This window comes from Carassius auratus, chromosome 46 (assembly GCF_003368295.1).
Source record: "Carassius auratus strain Wakin chromosome 46, ASM336829v1, whole genome shotgun sequence".
NCBI classification, from domain to species: Eukaryota; Metazoa; Chordata; class Actinopteri; order Cypriniformes; family Cyprinidae; genus Carassius; species Carassius auratus.
The window spans coordinates 4,400,441-4,422,425 of NC_039288.1; the positions used below are offsets into that span (position 1 = coordinate 4,400,441).

At 38.6% G+C, this 21,985-nt stretch overlaps 2 protein-coding genes across 5 annotated transcripts; both read left to right on the top strand.

Moving 5' to 3' along the window:
- The first annotated feature begins 1,996 nt into the window (after positions 1–1,996).
- On the top strand, positions 1,997–3,570 carry LOC113063896 (protein CXorf40A). The gene is made up of 2 exons (XM_026234313.1): positions 1,997–2,640; positions 2,909–3,570. The coding sequence occupies exons 1-2, from the start codon at positions 2,382–2,384 to the stop codon at positions 3,133–3,135; spliced, it is 486 nt and encodes a 161-aa protein (XP_026090098.1). The 5' UTR covers positions 1,997–2,381; the 3' UTR covers positions 3,136–3,570.
- Positions 3,571–3,879: 309 nt separating this feature from the next.
- mtmr1b (myotubularin related protein 1b) lies at positions 3,880–21,694 on the top strand. Of its 4 annotated transcripts, none has more exons than XM_026234309.1 (16): positions 3,880–4,099; positions 6,816–6,921; positions 8,657–8,722; positions 10,843–10,918; positions 11,105–11,193; positions 12,283–12,390; positions 12,497–12,598; positions 13,775–13,858; positions 13,967–14,116; positions 14,685–14,873; positions 17,456–17,641; positions 19,765–19,971; positions 20,064–20,156; positions 20,231–20,344; positions 20,437–20,613; positions 21,451–21,694. In XM_026234309.1, the coding sequence occupies exons 1-16, from the start codon at positions 4,050–4,052 to the stop codon at positions 21,598–21,600; spliced, it is 1,947 nt and encodes a 648-aa protein (XP_026090094.1). In that variant the 5' UTR covers positions 3,880–4,049; the 3' UTR covers positions 21,601–21,694. The 4 variants fall into 4 exon arrangements, with proteins under 4 accessions (XP_026090094.1, XP_026090093.1, XP_026090095.1 ...); XM_026234308.1 differs by having other exon boundaries at positions 3,881–4,099; positions 11,105–11,199; XM_026234310.1 differs by lacking the exon at positions 8,657–8,722 and having other exon boundaries at positions 3,881–4,099; positions 11,105–11,199.
- Positions 21,695–21,985: the final 291 nt, after the last annotated feature.

Below are 21,985 nucleotides of genomic sequence, written 5' to 3' on the forward strand. Positions count from 1 at the left end.
TTTACTTATAAGCCAATCAGCAAACGACTCACTTTCCTCACCCAGCGAACGACTCACTTTCCTCAGCGAAAGACTCACTTACCTCACACAGCCGGCGACTCACTTTGCGCAGCCAGCGACCCACTTTGCGCAGCGAACGACTCACTTTCCTCACGAGTCACGCAGCGAACGACTCACTTTCCTCACGAGTCACGCAGCGAACGACTCACTTTCCTCACCCAGCGAGCGACTCACTTTCCTCAGCGAACGATTCACTTTCCTCACGAGTCACGCAGCGAACGACTCACTTTCCTCACACAGCGAGCGACTCACTTTCCTCAGCGAACGATTCACTTTCCTCACAAGTCACGCAGCGAACGACTCACTTTCCTCACACAGCGAGCGACTCACTTTCCTCAGCGAACGATTCACTTTCCTCACGAGTCACGCAGCGAACGACTCACTTTCCTCACACAGCGAGCGACTCACTTTCCTCAGCGAACGATTCACTTTCCTCACGAGTCACGCAGCGAACGACTCACTTTCTTTACACAGCGAGCGACTCACTTTCCTCAGCGAACGATTCACTTTCCTCACGAGTCACGCAGCGAACGACTCACTTTCCTCACGAGTCACGCAGCGAACGACTCACTTTCCTCACCCAGCGAGCGACTCACTTTCCTCAGCGAACGATTCACTTTCCTCACGAGTCACGCAGCGAACGACTCACTTTCCTCACACAGCGAGCGACTCACTTTCCTCAGCGAACGATTCACTTTCCTCACGAGTCACGCAGCGAACGACTCACTTTCCTCACACAGCGAGCGACTCACTTTCCTCAGCGAACGATTCACTTTCCTCACGAGTCACGCAGCGAACGACTCACTTTCCTCACACAGCGAGCGACTCACTTTCCTCAGCGAACGATTCACTTTCCTCACGAGTCACGCAGCGAACGACTCACTTTCTTTACACAGCGAGCGACTCACTTTCCTCAGCGAACGATTCACTTTCCTCACGAGTCACGCAGCGAACGACTCACTTTCCTCACCCAGCGAGCGACTCACTTTCCTAAGCGAACGACAGCCGGAGACCCACTTTTCGCAGCCAGAGAGTCACTTTCCTCTCTCAGCGGACCACTGACTCTCTTTTCATGTAGGGACTGAATATTATAATTAAAGTGACTTCTATATTGCATCCAAAAGAATATTTAGATATATTTAAATATTCAAAAAGGTTTAAACATTTTTTTTTTTACTTTCATTAAAATATTTCAATAAAATGAAATAATTGCCTATTGCAAATTTATGAATCCATGGTTAACTTTTTTCTGCAGTCACTGGGCTATATGTATTGAGACATTTTTAAATTTATATTTAGTAAAAAATAATAAAAAATAAACCTGAGTTGTAATCTAAACATCTGTATTTTCATACAATTTAATACAATTGCTGTGTGAACACGTTCATGTGATTGGCTTATAAGTAAACAATCCCCCCACGTGGGGTGCATTCTTGTGATTGGCTAAAAGAAGGGAGATATCTGATTGGTTGCTGATCATTCCCTGTTTAAAAAAAAGCATTTGTGTGTCGAGCCAAGTCTCAAAATTCACACACAAATGCAGTGAAGTTCACAGACCGCAAGCAGTTTGTGAATCAAGATATATGTGTGTGTGCATCAGAAATACATTTCTGAATCTTGTCCTGTGCATTTGTGAATCTTGTCCTGTGCATTTGTGAATCTTGAGTGCATTTGTAAATGTTGTTTGCATTTCTGAATTGTGTGTGTATTTCTGATTTTTGTGTGCATTTCTGAATTTTGTATGCATTTGTGAATCTTCTGTGCTTTTTAAATTTTGTGTGTGCATTTGTGAATTTTGTGCGCATTTGTGCATCTTGTGTGTGTATTTATGAATCATGTGTGTGCATCTATGAATCCTGTGTGTGCATATGTGACTGTAGTGTGTGCATTTATCTTTATTGAGACTCTTCTGGCTCCATATTGTAGCTACTGTAAAACCTACAAAAACCAAAACTGTGAAATAAATTAAATAAATGTAAACGACATGGATAATTTGATGAGTAACTTAGTATGTTTCATGTTATATTCTTGTGACTTTATTTCTTATGCACTGTATTGGCCGGCTTGTGTTGCGTTTTAAATCACAGCACTAGCGGGCGCTGTTTCTTTTTTTTTTGAGCTCTTGTCTTGTCATTTTAAAACAGGAAGCGCTTTACACAAGCGTCCGACAAGACGCGTTTAGCGGGAAGTTATTGTAGTATTTACAGCAGTGTTAGCCTTATAGCTATGTTCTAAAGTACTTAGCATCTGGTGGGGATTTGCAACGTACTTTAAACGTGTCTTTTTAATGTAGATGAAGAGATAAATATTATATTCTCGGTATGAGTTTAGAGGTGGCTTGCTTGTCGTTTCGCCAGCCGTACGCTACTCTTGTGTTGGACGGGGTGAAGACCGTAGAGAGCCGCTGGCGGCCCCTGCTGTCAGGACTGAGGAACTGCACGCTAGCCATTCACATCGCTCAGAAGAGCTGGGAGGGAGAGGACTGGAGACTCATCCTCACCGAGAGACTGGGAATGACCTCCGTGCAAACCGAGGAACTCCTGGAGTCTGGAGAAAGGTTCGGCCGTGGTGTTATAGCAGGTGAAATGTACATTGATTTGTTAATAATCGTAATGTTTGTATAATATAAAGATTTATTTAATAAATCAACAATGGTTTATATATATATATATATATATATATATATATATATATATATACATATACTTCATTCTTATTAAAGGTAGAGCTGAAATATGAAGTGCTTATATACTTTCAAGTCAACATCAAAGTACAAATGAGGTCGAAACAAGACCAAGATCTTCAAAAAAAAATGGTCTCAAGACTATTTACCATTGTATACGTGCAGGTCTTGTGGACGTTGGGGAGACGTGGTGCTGTCCTGAGGATATTCCCTGTGAAGAGATGAGAGAGCTGGAAACTGCAGCTTGTTTGACTGAACTCAAAATGAAATACCTTACAAGACTCTCAAACCCCCGGTGGCTCAATGAACCAGTATATTCCAGAGGCCATAAAGACGTGTGGACGGTACACATCCCAGTCCATCTCCTGCCATCCGCTCCTTCTCAACCGTAACAGTGAAGCAAAGTTTTCAGTTGTGTATTTCTGTCTGATATATATATATATATATATATATATATATGAGATATGCCTCCCTTGAGATCTGCAATCCTAGGTGTACAAGCTGTTTTTTTTTTTTTTTTTATTAAATATAAAAAATGCATTTGTTACATTTAAATGGTGTTAGTTTATAGTGAGGTTTCTTGGAACATTAAATTAGTACACAGATGTGTAGATGTACGTGTTATTTCAGGGGAAGCGAGCATTCAACACTTAAAAGATGATTAAATAAATTTCATATTATGCGAGCATATTCATCTTATTTCTGTTTTCCTTATTACCTGGGAATAGCTGAGAAGCCAGAATTTGGGATTTGGAAAGGATTAGGAGGAAGAAAAGATTTGTTCAAAGCCAGATGGGCATTCACCATTAATCCCCACAAAATGCGGTTAACATGTTCACTATTTTTCCCCAAAATCATAAAAAAAAAATTGCTATTATATTATTTTTACCCGTATTATGTAACAAGGGTATGTCAATGAAGGGGTTTCTAAATATTGCTTTTGCTGGTTGCATTTTGGGTAACGTAGTTAATATTAACGCTGGCGTGGCGGTGCTAGTGGCCAGTCTACGAATCCTACTGTGTTGAAGACTGACAATTAATATTCATGAGCGGAGTCCCTGCCATTGGAAACTATTGACGCAACCTAATTAATATTCAAGAGCAGACCGTCACCATTGGAGGGTTGTTGCAGCACAGACCTAATTATTATTCATGAGCGATTCCTTTCGACGTAGTAGGATTCACGATTTCAACTCTCGGCGAGTCACAAAGTTTTAGAGGAAAGCGTTTGCAGATCCAGACACATGATGGGCGTTGGATGTGCAACATACCGTGATTTTACCCTTCTGTAAGCCTTCTGTAGAGAATGGATAAGCGACCAACCTCAGCACAGTCAAACGCTGAAACCCCAGACAGGTCAGTGCCAATAACACCCTTTTTATAGTTTATGACACAACTCATCTATCGTTACACTGCTAGTGGCGTGACGCGACGCTAGTGGATTATACGTCGCGTCGCGTTGTAGAGCTAGAGTGTCATAAACTAACGTTAGCTGTTTTACCGCTTTCTGTTACTGAGTGACTTGATGCAAACAAAACCCTCGGGCTAACTTTGAATTAAATGCTGTGTTTTATTAACCAGACATGCAGATAAGAAAGCATTTTATCAACATGAGCAACACTGCTGATGACTTAATCTTCAAAATAAATTATTGGATGATGATCTTTATTAAGGGTGCACTCACATAAACCGGTTTTGGAAATAAAAAACATGAACGCTCGCGAGAGATGTAACTTCTACTGCAGACATTAGTCTGTTTTGTGATACGTGGAGCGGGTAGACCCTCATGGGCGCCGCTTTGTTGACATCACATGAGCAAACCGTGTAATTTAATTGGAGTTAATGATAAAAAAAGCTGCCTGTTTCTGCCATTGCTAATTGCCATTTTTTTCTTGCAAGTTTACTACTAGAAATTCTCACTTTTTTCTCAGAACTACATGAAATTGCGAGTTATAAAATGTCAAATTGTGAGATAAAAAAATCGCAATTTTGTGTTAAAGCCAGAATTGCAAGGTATACCATTGTCTTTTTTTTCTTTTCAAAATTAGACTGTAACCACTGATCTATATATATAACTCTATTTTATATATATATATATTCTATATTATAGATCAGTGACTGTAACTCACAATTTAGAGTTTACATCTCCATTCTGAAAAAAGAATTCAGAATTTCATAAATATATAAATGTCATAATTGTGACAAAGTCAAAATTTTGAAAAAACAAGACGAGAAAAAAAGAGCGAAAAACCCACGTCTATTATTGTCCGTTTATATCCTGCAGTTCTTACTTTGTAACTCACAATTTTTATCTCGTAATTCTGAGAAAAAAAAAAAAAACATAAAGTGATAGATAAAAGTGAGATAAAAAGTGACCATTACCTTTAATATATGTATATATTATTAAGTCATTGATATTTTATAAAGTAAGTATAAATATGTAGTCCATCTAAACAACAGATGTACAGGTGCATCTCAATAAATTAGAACGTTGTGGAAAAATTTATTTCAGTAACTCATCTCAAATAAATAAAAATTAAATAAATCAATTGCACACAGACTGAAGTAGTTTAAATCTTTGGTTCCTTCAATTGTTATGATTTTGGCTCACATTAAAAAAAAAAAAAAAAACACCAATTCACTATCTCAACAAATTAGAATTTTTCATAAGACCAAAAAAAGAAGAAATTACTGTATTTACTGTAAATGTACTCAACACTTGGTAGTGGCTCTTTTTGCTTTAGCAAATGGCATGGAGGTGATCAGTTTTGGCACTGCTGAGGTCGTCAGGAAGCCCAGGTTTCTTTGATAGGGGCCTTCAGTTCATCTGCATTTTTTGGTCTCTTGTTTCTCATTTTTCTCTTGACAATACTCCATAGATTCTCTCTGGGGTTCAGGTCTGGTGAGTTTGCTGACCAGTCAAGCACACCAACATCATGGTCGTTTAACCATGTGGGCAGGTGGTCAGGTGGGCAGGTGCGAAATTATGCTGATTTCATTTTACAGCAGCTTCAAAAAGCTGGTCAGCAAAAGGAAGCATGAAGTGCTCCAAAATTTATTGGTAAATGGGAGCAGTGACTTCCAAAAAACACAATGGACCAACACCAGCAGATGACATTGCACCCCAAATCATCACAGACTGTGGAAACTTAACACTGGACACTGCAACTTGGGCTATGACCTTCTCCACCCTCCACCTTCGTTTCCAAATGAAATATAAAACTTGGTCTAATCTGAAAAGAGGACTTTGGACCACTGGGATGCAGTCTAGTTCTTCTTCACCTTAACCCATGTAAGATGCCTCTGACATTGTCTGTGGTTCAGGAGTGGCTTTACAAGAGGAATACGACAACTGTAGCCAAATTCCTTGACACTTCTGTATGCATTGACCCCAGCCTCAGTCCATTCCTTGAGAAGTTCACTCAAATTCTTGAATTGATTTTGCTTGACAATCCTCAAAAGGCTGCGGTTCTTTCGGTTGGTTGTGCATCTTTTTCTTCCACACTTTTTCCTTCCAATCAACTTTCTGTTAACATGCTTGGATACAGCACTCTGTGAACAGCCAGCTTCTTTGGCAATGAATGTTTGTGGCTCCTTGTGAAGGGTGTCAATGATTGTCTTCTGGACAACTGTCAGATCTGCAGTCTTCCCCATGATTGTGTAGCCTAGTGAACCAAACTGAACAACCATTTTGAAGGATTGGCAAACCTTTGCAGGTGTTTTGAGTTGATTAGCTGATTGGCATGTCACCATGTTCTACTTTGTTGAGATGGTGAATTCTGGGGGTTTTGTTAAATGTGAGCCAAAACTAAACGACTTAAACTACTTCAGTCTCTGTGCATTGAATTTATTTAATACACAAGTTTCACAATTTGAGTTGAATTACTGAAATGCACCTGTACATGACTGTCTGACAGCATAGTCCAGAATGATGAATGCTATTGATGTACTGGTAATTTTAGGATGAATATTAGCCAACTGTATGTAAACAAACTATGTTCTTCTAAGTATCTTACTGACAGACATATACTGTATGTACAAACATATACTCACTACCACTTTTACATTATAGTCCCACAGGGCCTCATGTTGAATGGTGTAAACAACTGATAGCAGCCACAATGTCAAATCAGTTCTCAGGACCCATCAGCTCAGAAATGAATTCCAGAGAGTACAAGGTATGAGTGTAAATACGTACTGGTATGTGTATAAACTTAAAATATACACAAACACCTTTTCTATTGACATACAACACCGATCTCATGGTTTGGATTGCATTAGCTTTAGAAAAAAATCAAGACTTGCTTTCATTCATGACCCTGATTTATTCCTGTTTTTGCTTATATTTTATCACAGTTTGGTAATTGGTAGAGGTAGAAGACTGTGTACTGAAGCAAACAATATAACGAAATGGGTAAATGCTCACTAACTCAAAACAGGCTCTTGTTTTTCTCTCAATGCATTGCCAGAGATCTCCACCCAGTGCCTTTAGTTTATGTACTCTTATGCAAGAGCCAGCACAGACAACTGCTGTTTTTGTCATGAAACCAAAGTGTATCAGAACATTGCTGATAAAATTATTTCATTTTGTCAAGTCTTCACAGATACACATTTCACATTAAAAAAATAAATTTCTCTCAATATTTTGTAATTTTGTAACAAAAACCCCTTTGGTGGAACTTAAAAGATTAATTTTTCCTGGCCATATCATAGGATTATAAAAGCATCATAAAAATAGTCCAGACAGCTCATCTGGAGTCATATGATAGCTTAGTGTGACTGAAACCAGTTGACTGATAATTGTTGATAATCTTTTTTTGTGTGTGTGTGTGTGGTGTTAAAAGAATAGTTCACTCAAAAAGGAACATTTGCTTAAAATCTACTCACCCTCAAGTCATCCAAGATGCAGATTAATTTATTTCCTCATCAGAACGACATGGAGAAATTTAATTTTCATTCTCTGCGGTGAATGGGTGCCGTCAGAATGATCGTCCAAACAGCTGCTAAAAGCATCACAATAATCCACAAGTACTCCATTCTACTCCAGTCCATCAATTAATATCTTGTGAAGTGAAAAGCTGTGTTTGTAGTAAACAAATCCATCAATATATCAATATATGCTTTTCCCAGTAAGTAAGACATCTCATCTGAATCAGGAGAGAAATATGCTCAGAACAAAGCACAATTCACAAATGAAAACGGTCTTAAACAGTTCTGTGTTGGTGGATTTTGCTATGGGAGGAAATCAGGGGACTTTTTCACTGGAAGTATGTTATTATGGATTATTATGGATTTTATAATCATATTTTGGCCAGAAAAGACTGATAAAGTAATGATACTTTAAACATTGGTCCTTTATGAGTTGAGATCAACTTCTCTGTAAATCATGCAGAACGTCTGATTTTCACATTCTTTCTGTTCTTTAAAGGGGTAACAACAAATTAAGATTTACTTAATCTTTTAAATTAAAAGAATACATTATGATTGTAACTTTCATAACTGAAACATTATGATGAATATGATACTGAACAAAACATGTGTTTTTATAATATTTTGTGAAATATATATTTTATCTATATTTATTATAATATATATTTAAGCTGCAATAAACTATACCATTTCTTTTTTTTTGGGGGGGTGGGGGTATATTTTATTTGTCAGGTTTTACATGTTTAATATACAGTCCACAAGACATTCATATGTTGATTTCCTCAAAAACAGAGTTAGTATCAGAGTTTTTGATGCAGAAACCTTACCTAACACCTCAGATCTGGGAAAGTGCTAAAGTGTATTTGGCCCCTTGTACACCTTCATACTTGTCGTTCTCATGGCTTCTTGAAATGAATGCTTCCTTCTATCTCTTTCCTCATCACTCTTTTTTTTCTGTGGTGCTGTGGGGTTTCTTTGGTGCAGGACTGTGATGTGGAAGTTAACGGATTTCTCTTGGACAATGACCCTCAGCAGACTGCCTCCTCTTCGGCAAGTCTCTTTTTGTGTGTGTGTGTTTGTGTGTGTGTGTGTGTGTGTGTGTGTGAAAGATAGAGAGAGATTCTATTAGACTCTATCTGTTAACTATTTTACATAATTACTAACTCACTTAACAGTCTGAACTATCTGTCTGTCTGTCTGGCAAAACAGCTGTCTGTCTTTCTGTCTGTCTATCAAAACAGCTGTCTGTCTGTCTTTCTGTCTGTCTGTCAAAACAGCTCTTTGTCTGTCTGTTAAAACAGCTGTCTGTCTGTCTAAACAGCTGTCTGTCTGTCTGTCTGTCAAACAGCTGTCTGTCTGTCAAACAGCTGTCTGTCTGTCTGTCTGTCTGTCAAACAGCTGTCTGTCTGTCAAACAGCTGTCTGTCTGTCAAACAGCTGTCTGTCTGTCAAACAGCTGTCTGTCTGTCTGTCTGTCTGTCAAACAGCTGTCTGTCTGTCTGTCTGTCAAACAGCTGTCTGTCTGTCAAACAGCTGTCTGTCTGTCTGTCAAAACAGCTGTCTGTCTGTCTGTCTGTCAAAACAGCTGTCTGTCTGTCAAAAAGTCTGTTTTGTATCAAAAAAATTTGGAAAAAAATATATTTCTTGTATTGTCTGGTCATTATAATGACGTGTTTTTGATATTTACCAACATGTCGATGTAAATGCTCTAGCTGTATGTAATATTTGGATGTTTATTTTTGTGCACATTTGTTTTTCTGGGACACAGACGCTTTTGAAAGAGTATGATTTGTATTTTAATTTTCATTATGTCTAATTGTATTCTACTTTATTGATATAGATCACTGAATGTGTTAGTGGAAAATACAGATGTTTTGACTCATATGCCATTATGAAATATCACACATCATGCCATCTTTTCAGGGCTTTATTATTATAATGCTGAACAGATCTCCATAGATCTTTTGTCTTTGTGAAGGTCAAGCCTGTTGAACTCCACAGTGCCGTCGTTGTCCTGCAGCTGGACTGTAACAGAATGACTGAATTCTCTGATTCTATGAAGCTGCCAAACAGTTGTGTCACTGAAGGTGGAGCAGACCCATGAGCCCCATCTCTTCCCGCTGAGCTCCCTGTGGCTCACTGTCAACAATGTGCTCACAGAACACTTTTAGAGCCATAGACGAGTGATTTATGGGATCTGAAAAGAGTAATCCTAATGCTTTCATATTGCATTAAGATAAGATTTTCATTTGTATTAGTTACTGGTGTAAATTCACATTCAATATGCTGCTGGAGTGGTGTTGATGGTTTCCAGAATGTTCCTGAAAATTTCAGTGTGTATTCTAGCTATGTGAAGAAGTGCATATTCCCTTCTGTCAAAGTTAATGAAAACTTTGCAAAGCATCTAAAAATATGAATCTCAGATATTTTCCTCTTGCTGAATTTGCGTCATCAGCAGTTTGCTCTGTGTTCTTAATTACAACCCTGCCTTCCGTGTTTAGTTTACAACCTCAAGCTTCGGACTGACTGTTTGTATAGGCGGAGAGAGAACTTAAAGTCTTGGAGTGGTAGCGAAGGAAACCACATGCAGCTTTTGTGTATCTCTCTAACGCTGAGTTGTATTTTTATAAATCAACGTTTGTTAGAATTTTTTTTTGTCTGTTTTATTAGAGATTTCCCAGTAGTTTACTAATAAGTGGCACTTATGAAGGTAAGCACCACTATCAATATTGTACAAAGTAATAAATAAAAAATGCAAGAATTGTCCTATGTTGAGGGACCAAAATATCATGGATACATTGGGCTCTGGGTTTGCTGTTATGACAACCAGCTATAACACCCTAGCAACTGCATAGCAATGCCATGGCAACATGTTACTCAAGTTTTTGGGCAGGCAGCACTCAAAATGTGGTCATATTCTGATTATCTAAGTGTAAAATACATAAAACTAATTGCAAAAACTAATAATTTTGTATTCTATAAATCATATTTAGACAGCTGGCATATGTCTGTATTAATCCGAATTTTGTATAATTTAAATGCCTTATTCAGAATATATAGGAAAAATTATGCTGAGACTGGAATATTCCAATAGGAACATGTAAACGCTTATCCAGAATATTGTTTTCCTTAATCAGAAAATGATGTGTATCATGTCAAAATGTGTGACAGGCACTCAGAGAAGGAAATAAGCAGGCTCAGATGGAAGAGGCCCCGCGTGTTCCTGGAGAAACCATCAAAGCTATTGGTAAGGAACTTAACACTTGTGCTTGAGCATCTTTTTACGAGATGTATTAGTATATAGAGCCATCATGAAGCATAACAAATATACCATAAAAAGAAGAGTTAATATATGGTCAGTGAACAAGGTTAAAATTGTCATACTTTTTAGAATGTATTGTATAACTTTGTATGCTGTGTTGTTTTTTTACAGTCAAAGATGTTATGTATATCTGTCCGTTTTCTGGGGTCGTGAGGGGAACTCTAACCATCACTGATTACAAGCTCTTCTTTAAAAGCCTGGTGCGGGTAAACACACTTTCTATTTCTTTTTACGCCTTCTGAATGCAGTGACACACCAAACTGACATTGAGAGCCGACTGTGGTGTCACTTCACATCAAAGTTCTGCTTGAATAATCAGCAATGTTGTTATTAATAATTTTCAAATTTTTCATCTTCATCTTACCTGACCATTTCAATACGCAAATATTTTCATAACGATTTGGCTGTCTGGAAAGAATTAAGACCAGCTGATCAATGTATTTCATATTTAAAAAGTTACCAAGCGCTGCTTTGTTCACAGTTTGTATATCTACAATCTTATCCTGCGTTCCATTTGGAAGTGCTCATCCCTATGCCCTAATCCCTTCAAAGGGTTTACCCTCCGGAGTGAGAGCTTCGAAGGGTTGAAGGGTGTAGGGGACCAAATAACTGTTTTCTGAAGTGCCCTTATGCGTCACCATCACGTGCCCACACGGAGGCGCCGTCATCATGCAAAGAATCTGCGCAAAGGATCGTGGGATTCCGAAGTGTCCATCAGTTGTTCCCTTCGAAATCCTTCATTCCGAAGGGCCCTTTAAAGTGGCCGGTTTTGAGCACTTCTGTTTGGAACGACTCTTCAATATGGCGACCATGTTTTCACTCCGAAGTGCCCTTTCAGAGGGTGATATATTCCACCATTTTTTTTCCAGTTTTCTTGTTTGAATGTTGAATACAGACTACTGCCACCTGCTGGTATGGAGAGTCATTTCCTCTCAGGCAGAGGCAGAACAAATGTGTTCGTATAAGCAACTTTCCAACTCAGACCCTGGTGAGGTGAGGCAGCTTTCATTTTCAATAGTTGGTTTGGTGTGTCACAACCTTGCCCTAATACTGGCATACACTCTTTCTACATACTCAAATGTTTAGACTTTCCTATGGCCTGCAAAGTACATAATTCTACTATGCACTAAAATTATGCAAATCAGGACACAGACATGATCTCTATAAAATACAATATGAGGTTCTGGCTCAGTAGATTACTTAATTTAGTGCTCTAAACTGGTTTCTCAGATCTCAGCAAGCACATATGTTTTGGTTGGTTGATTACATTTCTTCTGTGTTTGGGAAAGGATCCTCCGTTTGTGCTGGATGTGAATCTTGGAGCCATTAGCAGACTGGAGTCCGTCGCCGTTCAGAGTCATGGAGAGAACACTCAAGGACTTGAGATAGTTTGCAAGGCAAAGGACACATCTTTGGCTCTCGACCTCTTCCTTTTCCAATCTTCACTTCTTTTAATTTACTTGCGCAGACTTTCAAATATTAATTCCTGTTTTTTTACCACAGGACTTGAGAAACCCCCGGTTTGCGTACAGGAAGGAGGGACAGAGCAATTTGGAGGTGTTCGAAATACTGTCAAAGTACGCGTTCCCTCTCTTCCACAACCTGGTACGACTTTCTAAAAACACCCACACATGTGTACAGAAGCAGAAGCTGTTTCAGTGTGTTTAATGATCAGTGTTGGGTATAGTTACTTTGGAAAGTAGTTAGTTAGGTTACAACGTTACCATCAATTAAAAGTAATCAGTTATGATACAGCGTTACCTATTCATAAAAGTAACGCGTTAGAGTACTCATGCGTTACCAAAAATTAAAAGCCGTTTGCAGCGGCTCACATATGACAGACACAGCCCCCGGCCCCTTTAAATGCACCAAGTCGTGACTCCCGACAATGAATAACGTCAGTCATCCGACTAAATTAACACTGCAGGATAACAATAACAGGAAAGACAGTCAGCAATCGGCTATTCCACATGGCGTTTTATTTATTTATTATCACAGAACATATTATTAATCAAAATTCGCACCTAATGTTACCCAGCCCGGGTAGCCTAGGCTACTGTATATTATGAGCACCACAAGATAACTCCTGATTTTTCTTTAACTTAAATAATGCAGTTATCAAAGTACAATTATGCTTACTTGTAAACACAACCTTAAACAGGCTTGCAGATTTAAATAGATTTAGAAATGATGAACTACCAGCCAGCCAATGATCTAACAGAAATTAACAGCTGCCTGTCAAACAAAAATGATAACAAACCGAATTAAATCCTTCACTGCCACACAGGCAAATGACAAATCGCTTAATAGCCGAACTAATTATTAAAGTGTCACTCACAGTCACAAGCCTAAATTCACTTTAACACAGTCCTCTTACATTTACTCTTCAAACTAGTGATTAAAACGTAGCGTTAAATTTGAGGTAGAATTTTTGGCGGTCGACGGAAGCTTTTCGGAAGCTTTTTTCACAGCTTTTTTCACAGCCATTGACTTTACGATCACAGAGCTTCGGCTCCGCTGATACTGTACATCCGCAGGTGGCACAGTAGACCTAGGACTACTGTCTGACAAAAAGCAGGCTGCAGTCGGGATTTTCCTTTCCTTAAAATAACGGATTACTTTTTTAAAAAAATAACGAAGTTACTGATTACTTACGCACGAAACTAACGCGTTAAGTTACACATTTCAGGAAAAAAGTAATTAGAGTACTCTAACGCGTTACTTTGTAACGCGTTACCCACAACACTGTTAATGATACACGTTCCCTCTCTTTTCCTTCAGCCTCTCTTTGCCTTTAAGTACAGAGAGACATTTCCAGAAGATGGCTGGAAGATCTACGACCCAGTCGTGGAGTATAAGAGGCAGGTAAGAACTATCATCACCACTCACCTTATGCAAAGTATGTGTTAATACAGGTCATTATTTTGGTATGATGTTCTGATGTACCTGTGTCGATGATGTGGATGGTAACAGGGTCTTCCAAACGAGAGCTGGATCATCAGCAAAGTCAACAGCAGTTATGAGGTGTGCGAGACGTATCCCGCTCTGCTGGTCCTTCCCTCAAACGTCACCGAGGATGAACTGAAGAGAGTGGCAGCCTTTAGGGCCAAACGCCGTTTCCCAGTAAGATAACGTATTAGTTTAAATTGAATAGGAAAATTTTAAAAATAGTTTAGGTTTCTTTATGGTCTGTATGGTTTGACAAATTAAAATATCTTCTAGCATCATCTGCATTGTCATCAGGGTTATTATAGTAAAAAAAAAAAAAAAAAAGTAAAACTACATTTATTTAATTTCAGATAGTTGCCAATGCATAATTTTTCTTTTTCATTTAACTTGATGTACTAAATTAACTAAAACTAAATTTGAAAAAAATGTTTTATATAACAATGTATATTAATATTATTAAAAAAATTATAACAGAAACTACAAAAATTGTTTTTAACAGTTTTAAACAATGTTATATATGATTTCAAATATTAAACATAGTTTAAGTTAAGTTTATGCATTTGGCAGATGCTTTTATCCAAAGCGACTTACAGTGCATTTAGACGAACATTTTTTACCTAACATGTGTTCCCTGGGAATCGAACCCACAACCTTGCGCTGCTAACGCAATGCTCTTCCATTTGAGCCACAGAAACATTTGATTTGTTATATGACCGTCTCAGACATATAAACTTTTCGTCAGGTGCTGTCCTGGATTCACCCTGAGAGTCAGGCTGCTATCGTCCGCTGCGGTCAGCCGCAGGTGGGTCCATCAGACCGCCGCTGCAGGGAGGATGAGCGCTACCTGCAGACCATACTCGACGCCAACGCTCAGTCTCATAAGCTCTGCATCTTTGATGCTCGCCAAAGCACTGTGGCTGATACTAACAAAGTAAGTAACTGTTTTAACAAACAAATACTGTGGATATACACTGCCCTTCAGTTAGTGTTCTTGGATGCATTAAACTAAGAAAGAGTGACAGTAAAGAAGTTTATAATGTTACAAAATGTTACTGTTTTAAATAAATTCTGACCTTTTGAACTTTTCTATTCATATATGACAATGTGAAGACAAAATTTAATGTTTTAAAAATAAAAACATATAAAACATACATGAAGTGAATATTATACAATAAGGGATGGATTTAGCTTACTAACCTGTTTTAGATTCTGACTTTACTTAGAAAAGTGGTTCATTAAAATTGAAGTGAAAAAAAACATTTGACATTTGCCAAGTAAGGTTACCCATACTCAGAACTGGTTCTCTGCATTCATCCCATCCAAGTGCACACACACACAGCAGTGAAAAGTGAACACCGGCAGCCATATCACCCTGGAGCCCAAGACCGGTTTCCCACTGAAGCTAAGCAGGGCTGAGCCTGGTCAGTACCTGGATGGGAGACCTCCTGAGAAAGCTAGGTTGCTGCTGGAAGAGGTGCTAGTGAGGCCAGCAGGGGGTGCGTACCCTGTGGTCTGTGTGGGTCCTAGCGCCCCAGTGTAGTGATGGGGACACTATACTGTCAACAAGCACCGTCCTTCGGATGAGACGTTAAACCGAGGTCCTGACTCTCTGTGGTCATTAAAAATCCCAGGATGTCTTTCGTAAAGAGTAGAGGTGTGACCTCGGCATCCTGGCTAAATTCGCCCATTGGCCTCTGACCATCATGGCCTCCTAACAATCCCCATATCTACTGATTGGCTTCATCACTGCTTCTCCTCTCCACCAGTAAGCTGGTGTGTGGTGGGCGTTCTGGCGCTATATGGCTGCCGTCGCATCATCCAGGTGGATGCTGCACACTGGTGGTGGATGAGGAGATACCCCCTGACAATGTAAAGCGCTTTGAGTGCCTAGAAAAGCGCTATATAAATGTAAGGAATTATTATTAATTATTATTATTAACACACACCCGGAGCAGTAGGCAGCTATAGATCCAGCGCCCGGGGAGCAACTGGTTGTAAAGTGCTTTGCTCAAGGGCACTTCAGTCATGGGCATTGAAGGAGAAGAGAGCGCTGTTCATTCACTCCTCCCACCTACAAGTCCTGCCAGCAACCAAGACTAGAACCAGTGACCTTCTGGTAACTAGTCCGGCTCTATAACCATTATGCCACAGCCGCCCTCTGAAGTCGTGGCCTAGTGGTTAGAGAGTTTGACTTCTAACCCTAAGGTTGTGGGTTCAAGTCTCTGGCCAGCAATACCACGACTGAGGTTTTCTTGAGCAAGACACCGAACCCCTGACTGCTCCCTGGGCGCCGTAGCATAAAAAAAATGACTGTTCCGAGTGTGTGTTCATGGTGTGTGTGTGCACTTTGGATGGGTTAAATGCAGAGCACGAATTCTGAGTATGGGTCACCATACTTGGCTATATGTCACGTCACTTTCACTTTAAGTCTTAAATGCTAAATATATAAAAGTAATGGTTACACTGAACCAGACTAAATATTTTGGCATCAGTTACTAACCTTCATGTTGCTCCAAACCTGTATCACTTTCCAAGATAGAACACAAAAGAGGATATTTTGAAGAATGTTGGGAACCAAACAACAACTGGAGCCCAGTGACTGCCATTGTGTGCACACAAAGAACACATTTCTCACAGTATCGTCTATGATGTTACACTGGAGAAAGAAAGTCATACAGTTTTGGAGCGACATGAGAGTAAATGAGTCAAATAAGCATCTTCCCTCTGCTAGAACATCATCCATTTTAGATTAACACTGCTTGTTTTTGGATTAGTCCAGATGAGGACAAGACAAGGCTTGTGAACATTTCTTAGAAGTTCAGTTCATGAAAGATCATAAAAATCTCATCGATAATTCAGCAATGCTCTGGGCTTATCATAACATGTCAAAACATGTTCCCCTTACACATTACAGCAAGTGTGATGGCTGGAAGTGCAATCTGAATGAGAGAAATCACGTGGTTGAAGCTAAGCATCTAAAAACACAGATGTTTTGAAAGTTTCCCTTCTGGAATATCCATCTTAAGGCTGGAGTACACTACACGACTTTTTAAAATTTGAAACACTAGACATCATACACTTGTTGATTTTGTAAATGGTTCCAGACAAATACTGTGCATCATACGGGAATCTAAAGGACTGAGGATCACACACTTCCAGACCTTCAAGTCCTTCTGAATGCAACACACACAGAAACATGTATCTTGGTTTTAGGAGACACACAACAAATGAAAACAAAATGTATTCTAGAATTGGCTTAAAATATCAAACATGTTTGATTTCCTTGTGGACTGAATCGTTGTCTGAAGCTTTTGTGCACAATGCACAACTTGTCTGGGAAATTTGTCAACTCCAACTAACCAAAATCTTCAGACTGGCTCTAAATATTTCAAACTACCATCTTCTCAACCAGACTGCAAAATCTATTGTTTATTCCAGGGTTTAAGCTGGTCACTGTGTTTTTGGAACATGGTGGTTTTCTGGAATAGCTGATATGTGGCTTCTGTTCTGTAGGCCAAAGATGGAGGATATGAGAATGAGAGTTTCTACATCAATGTGGAACTGAACTTTCTGGAGATCCCCAACATACACGTGATGAGAGAATCCCTGAGGAAGCTGAAGGAGGTGGTGTATCCTGCCATCGACCAGCAGCACTGGTTCTCATCTGTCGACTCTACGCACTGGCTGGAATACATCAGGGTGAGAATGTGTGAATATGTTAGTTTTGAAGTCAGGATCGAAACGGGACACCATCAGATGGTCATTATACCCAATGAATTTTCATTGATGTTTCTGTTCTGTCTTCTCTTTATATATATATATATATATATATATATATATATATATATATATATATATATATATATATATATATATATATATATATATACATTTATTTATTTTGATTAACATGTACAAGTAAACCATCCGTTGGCTGAATCTATTTCAAATCGAAATTCTTCTTAAAGAAATAAGTTTTAAGAATAAAATTTTAAGAATAAGAGTAAAACATATATATATTAGTACTGGGCAACGGAAAACTTTTTTTTTTTTGTTATCACATATCACTTTTTGTTTTCATCGCAATTAATCGCATTGTTATGCACAAAACAAATAATGCATTCAAAAGTAGTGTATTGTGCACATTTTATTTTTCATTTAAAAGTAGACCTACTGCTCTATGAACAAAAGTGTAATAACATTTGGTTTGCAAACACTTAAGGTGACAAAAAGGTGCTTTTTACAGCAGAGTTCCTTTTACATAGTAGCAGTTAAAATATTGATTGTAGCCTAAATCTCAGCTTATTAATGTAATTAAATATAAAACAAGCTATTTGTCACTGCCAGGACATTAACGTTTTTTAATAAAATATTTTATAGTTTGTTATAGAAAAACAAGTTATGCTCAAGGTCCAGAGCCTCGGTCATAACATTATAACAGACACCTTCCGATTAGAGAGCTGCACGATCACTGGACCCATCGCAGGAGAGTGACGCGTGGGACAACACTTGATGTGCGGGTAGAGACTTGTGTGTGCGGGATACAGGAGCATAATTAGGATGGCAATCTTAACATCCAAAGCCTGGTTTGTTTGATTAGTGTGATCGCTCTGTTTAGCAGTCCCTGGATCAGTTGGAAGAGGTGGGCAAGAGCGCAGTTCAGAAATATATAGATCAGTGAGCGTGAGCGCTAACGGCCCCAGAGTCCAGATCATCTGATACGTGCTGCATGATTGCGTGAGTATTTCTGAGCTGCAAAAAGCGATAGATCTGTAAAGCAATATATTCTAAGAGGGACGTGTGTTACCACGTCCCATACGACTCAAAAAAATAAACCACAAGGTTAACACAATTATTCACTCCACTGCATTCTTTTCAAAAGACAGTGGTATGTGAATGCTGATGCTTAGCCTAAATAATTTGATCGGGAGCATCCCCTCCTGTGCCCCATGATTTGTCTGTATGTGTATTCAGAGCCAATGAGAAACAGACTTTCATAATAATAAAAAACTGCATTAACGCAATAAAATAATAGTGGTTTTAATCAATTAATGCGTTAACGCAATAATAACACGTCTAATAGGTGCTCAAAACGCATTGGCCAATGGTGGCCATGTTTTTTTAAGATACATGAATGTCATCTATGACAATTTGGACAAAGACACTGCATATCAATTTTCAAGTCAATCGGACTAACGGTTGTGTAGTCATAGCTGTTTTTCCCGCTTATAGTGCCACCAAATAGCCAAATGCCGCATTTATTTCTTTCCTCTTTTTTTATTTTTTATTTTTTACTGTGACCTCATATTGAGCTCTTACATAAGTGTTCAAAGTTTGGTGAAAATATCTCTTTCCATTCAAAAGTTATAGGCACCGCCAGTAACAAACTTTTTGGCGTCCTGTCGTGATGGCGCGTCAAAAATAGGGGTATCTTTTTCATAGCTGAATCAGAATTTCAGAATCGAATCTTGCTGATATTCGACTAATAGTTGAATCATATGTTCAGGTGCGCAGCAAAATACATTGAGTCAAGTCAGACATTCAACAGTCATAATTACTGATGTTAACACAGTGAAAATATGTAACGAATGTCTCTCAGATACAAACGAGGTAAATGTTTTGTGTTTTGATTAAAAGATAGTTGACAATAAACGTCAGCAAAACCTTAACAATACACAATATTTTTTAAAATAGTGCTCTCATTTTAACATTAGCCTATATGACAGTAGTTATTAATGTTCTGCATTTATGTTTTGAGCAGCGCACGCTGAAGATGACCAACACTCAACACTTACCAAAATGACCGGTCATTTTCTCTGTAGCTCTTGCTAGCAGGTGCGGTGCGCATCGCAGACCGAATCGAGTCAGGTAAGACGTCAGTGGTGGTGCACTGCAGCGATGGCTGGGACCGCACGGCTCAGCTCACCTCTCTGGCCATGCTCATGCTGGACGCACACTACCGCTCGCTCAGGGGCTTCCAGGTGCTTCTGGAGAAGGAGTGGCTGAGCTTCGGACACCGCTTTGCCTCGGTCAGTAACATCCTGTGTATACGGAGAAAACCATTCTGCAGTGAACGTGTACTAGCACCTTACGGCTTTCTTCTTGTCCTTCTGTCTGTTAGCGTGTGGGACATGGAGATGGGAATCATGCAAACTCTGAGCGCTCACCTCTCTTTGTGCAGTTCATCGACTGTGTCTGGCAAATGACCCGGCAGGTGAGGAAAATAAAATCATAATGAAAAAAGGATGATGTTGTATTATTCTTTTATTATACGTTTTCTCTCCGTAGTTTCCCTCTGCATTTGAATTCAACGAGGTATTTCTCATCACGGTGCTTGATCACCTGTACAGCTGTCTGTTTGGGACGTTTCTTTACAACAGCGATCAAGAACGGGTCTCAAAGGCAGGAGCTGATGCATGCAACTGTTACTTGGTTTTTATAGTCATTCTGTCATAACTGAATCACCCTAATGTCATTCAGTTCTGATTTTACAGGAGGTGTACAGCAAGACCGTGTCTCTGTGGTCATATGTGAACAGCCAGCTTGAGGAGTTTACTAACCCGCTGTATGTGAACTACGAGCACCATGTTTTATACCCAGTTGCCAGTCTGAGGCATCTTGAGCTTTGGGTCAGTTATTACGTGCGCTGGAACCCTCGCATGAGGCCACAGGTGAGCAGAGGATGATGGTTGATGGCACAGTGTTTAATAACTACGTAATCCACGTTCTACAGTGGTTGTAGGTGAAAGATATGTTTTGTAGAGTTCCGTTAACTGTTCAAAACTGTTAAGATTCTGAGTTGATTTTATATTTTAAGTTGCATTTGCAAGTCAAATTTTAGGATTGCCTGGATTTACTTAAAATGTTATTTTATTGAATATATGGCAAAATTGATCATTTTAACCACTTCTTTTAGAAAACATTTATTATATGGTATATGTGGTTTGAAGAATTAAAGATTTATACAACTTTTTTTATTTGTTATTTATCCAGCTGCATACATTTTTATATATATATATATAGATGCATGAGTTAAGAGAAGTTCGACTTAAAAGTTGCATCTCTAGATGCAAATGTGAATGGCCCCCAAGAGTGTAAAAATAATAATACAAATAAAAATCAATACAATTTCAATATATATATTTTTTTATTATTTATTACAAGCATTTGTATTTAGATTTTTAGAATTGTATTTAAAAAACTGTATTGCAGTTGGACATGCCATTAGATTATTCACACTTGGATACTTTAAACTTGTTTGCTTAGCTAAAATTAATTTAATTGGATAAAGAAAAAATTAAAATGATGCATTTAAAAAATGATTCACCAATGTATTTACACATTTAATATTTGAATGCATTTATATATACATTTTAATTTGATGTTTTTATTTAGCAAACATTATTTTTATTAATTGTATTGTGTTATTTTTATTTTATCTTGCAATTTAGTCGTGCATACCCCACGTTCATTGACACTCAAGGCTCTCTTTTCCCTGCCTCTGTCAGGTTCCTGTTCATCAGAGTCTGAAGGAGTTGTTGGTCCTGAAGTCAGAGTTGCAGAAGAGAGTGGATGAGTTAAAACGAGATGCAGCTTCATCACAATCTCTCTCCTCTTCCTCGGAGCATGAAGGCATGCCCATGCAGACTACTGTCTGAGCATATCTTATTAACTTGGTAAATACTGGTGTCAAAAATCATTATTTTTTCCGATCTTTGTTGTCACATTTGGACAATAAAAATATTTACATAAGTTTGATAAGATCCTAGTGTAATTCTATGAATAATAACCACTGTGTGGTCATTGGTGCCCCCTAAAGGCCAGAAAACCACTGACTAAATCACAGAGCACTATAGGTCAGCAGACATTCTCCATGAGTGCTCTGTGTGTAAAATTGTGTTTAGGTTATCACTTTTGGTGATTTGATTTTAACATCTGAGTTTCATCGAGGGCTGAGTTTCAGGACAGCCTATTCCAAGACAACGGTGCATTTTTTGGTCAAATCTTGTTGGCAAAAATATAATGTTATCCTGAACTAAACAG